General features: G+C 50.1%; 1 protein-coding gene across 1 annotated transcript; it reads left to right on the top strand.

The window, feature by feature from the left end:
- The first annotated feature begins 924 nt into the window (after positions 1 to 924).
- Positions 925 to 1331, top strand: LOC129379590 (protein unc-13 homolog B-like). Its single transcript, XM_055060410.1, has one exon. The coding sequence runs from the start codon at positions 978 to 980 to the stop codon at positions 1329 to 1331; it is 354 nt and encodes a 117-aa protein (XP_054916385.1). The 5' UTR covers positions 925 to 977.
- The last annotated feature ends 315 nt before the right edge of the window (positions 1332 to 1646 follow it).

Here is a 1646-nt window from a genome sequence, read left to right as displayed (position 1 = left end):
TCTCTTAGAAAATAGTGAGTATTTATTTTTCAACAGGACACACAATATATCAATCCGCAGGACTTCAGTGGGGGGGTGAATGACTCGACCAGGTGGGCCTGAAATGAGAAGCGGTTTAGATGGCTGGGAGTGAACGGATAGATATGAGAGGGAAGTGGAACGGGCTTACTTCACGGTGGTTTGCTGTAGCATGGGGGAGGTGCCAGGATTCTGAGTGGAGGGTAGTTCGGCGGTCCGAAGGTGAGTGCGAGGAGGGGGTGTTCGGAGAACCGGAGGCTTGCAGGAGTGAAGCTGCGGCGGGGAGAGCAACGGAGCAGGCAGGCTGGTGCTCGCAGGAGAACTCACGAGCGGAGAGACAAAAACCCTGGAAGCGGCAAAAATACAAAGGTCAGGTAACTTCTGGTAAGCTCAAACACTATCTTTAAGCAACATGCAACAACAGGAGACGACCAGAGTGACTACCGATGAACGTAATCATCTAGCACTGAAAGGATCTGCCGCTCCTAAATCCCCCGCGCGCTCTGATGAGGCAGATGACTTCCACCTGTGCAGACTCCTCCGGCTCCTCACCAAGATCCTCTCTGGACGAGATGTGACACTCGCACTCACACACATGCACTCACACAGAAACCCTGACATTAGCAGCTTAATGGAAGTGTCCCTTCTACTGCAGATGTCAAACTTTATTCAACTGAAAGTCTGGAAAACAACAAAAGTACATTAGTGCTTTAGAATTTAACTTGAAAACTGATTTAGGGGAATCAAAATGTGTTGCACAACAAATTTGTTCTGCTATTAGCACATTAGCAGATTAGCAATAGTTTAGTCTACCACTGCAGATGTGGACCTCAAATCAAAGTAAAATGTTTGATTTAAAATGGAAAATTAGATCAGCGAAAGCTAGGTGTACGAATGTTTTTAAAGTTTCAGAAAAAGCACAAAATCAGGAATTAGCTCTGCAATTAGCGCCCTAGCCCATGTGCTCCCACTCCTGTGTTCTGCTCTCGCTCTGCAGCGTTCTGGGTGTTCAGGACGGGTTCGAGTGCTACGAGGTTCAAGCCTGCGTCAAGGACTACTGCTTCGGCCGCGCCGACCGGGTGGTGGGCCTGGCCGTGGTGCAGCTGAGGGACATCATGGAGAGGGGCAACTGCGCCTGCTGGTGCCCCCTGGGGCAGCGCATCTCCATGGACGACACGGGCCTGACCGCCATGCGGATCCTCTCCCAGCGCTCCAACGACGACGTCGCCAAGGAGTTCGTCCGGCTCAAGTCCGAGACCCGATCAGCAGAGGAGGAAGATGAGGCTCTGCTTGATGCAGTGGCACTGCTTTGACCTCTGACCTGTCTTGGCTGCTGTGTAAAACCTCACCAGCTTCCAGTGTTCTTCAACTTCACATTTTTTAAGTCTCGTCCGCCTCTACTGAGGAGACAGAACCCATCCAGAACCTGTCAAAGGGCCGAATAAGAACCCACCCGCCCCGAGTGTTCTTGTGCAATAAATCCAACCCACCCCTCCCAAAGTGTGGCCAAGTGGTTCAAGCCTTACACTCTGCAAGCTGTGAATGTGTGTTCATGTAAAAGGAAAGAAATCCCTGTTTTTAATGAACACAAGTCAAATATTTCACTTCACTTAGCAAAGAAAAACTAC

Source organism: Poeciliopsis prolifica, unplaced genomic scaffold (genome assembly GCF_027474105.1).
Source record: "Poeciliopsis prolifica strain line A6 unplaced genomic scaffold, Auburn_PproV2 SCAFFOLD059, whole genome shotgun sequence".
Classification (NCBI taxonomy): domain Eukaryota; kingdom Metazoa; phylum Chordata; class Actinopteri; order Cyprinodontiformes; family Poeciliidae; genus Poeciliopsis; species Poeciliopsis prolifica.
This window is presented reverse-complemented; position numbering and strand designations above follow the sequence as displayed.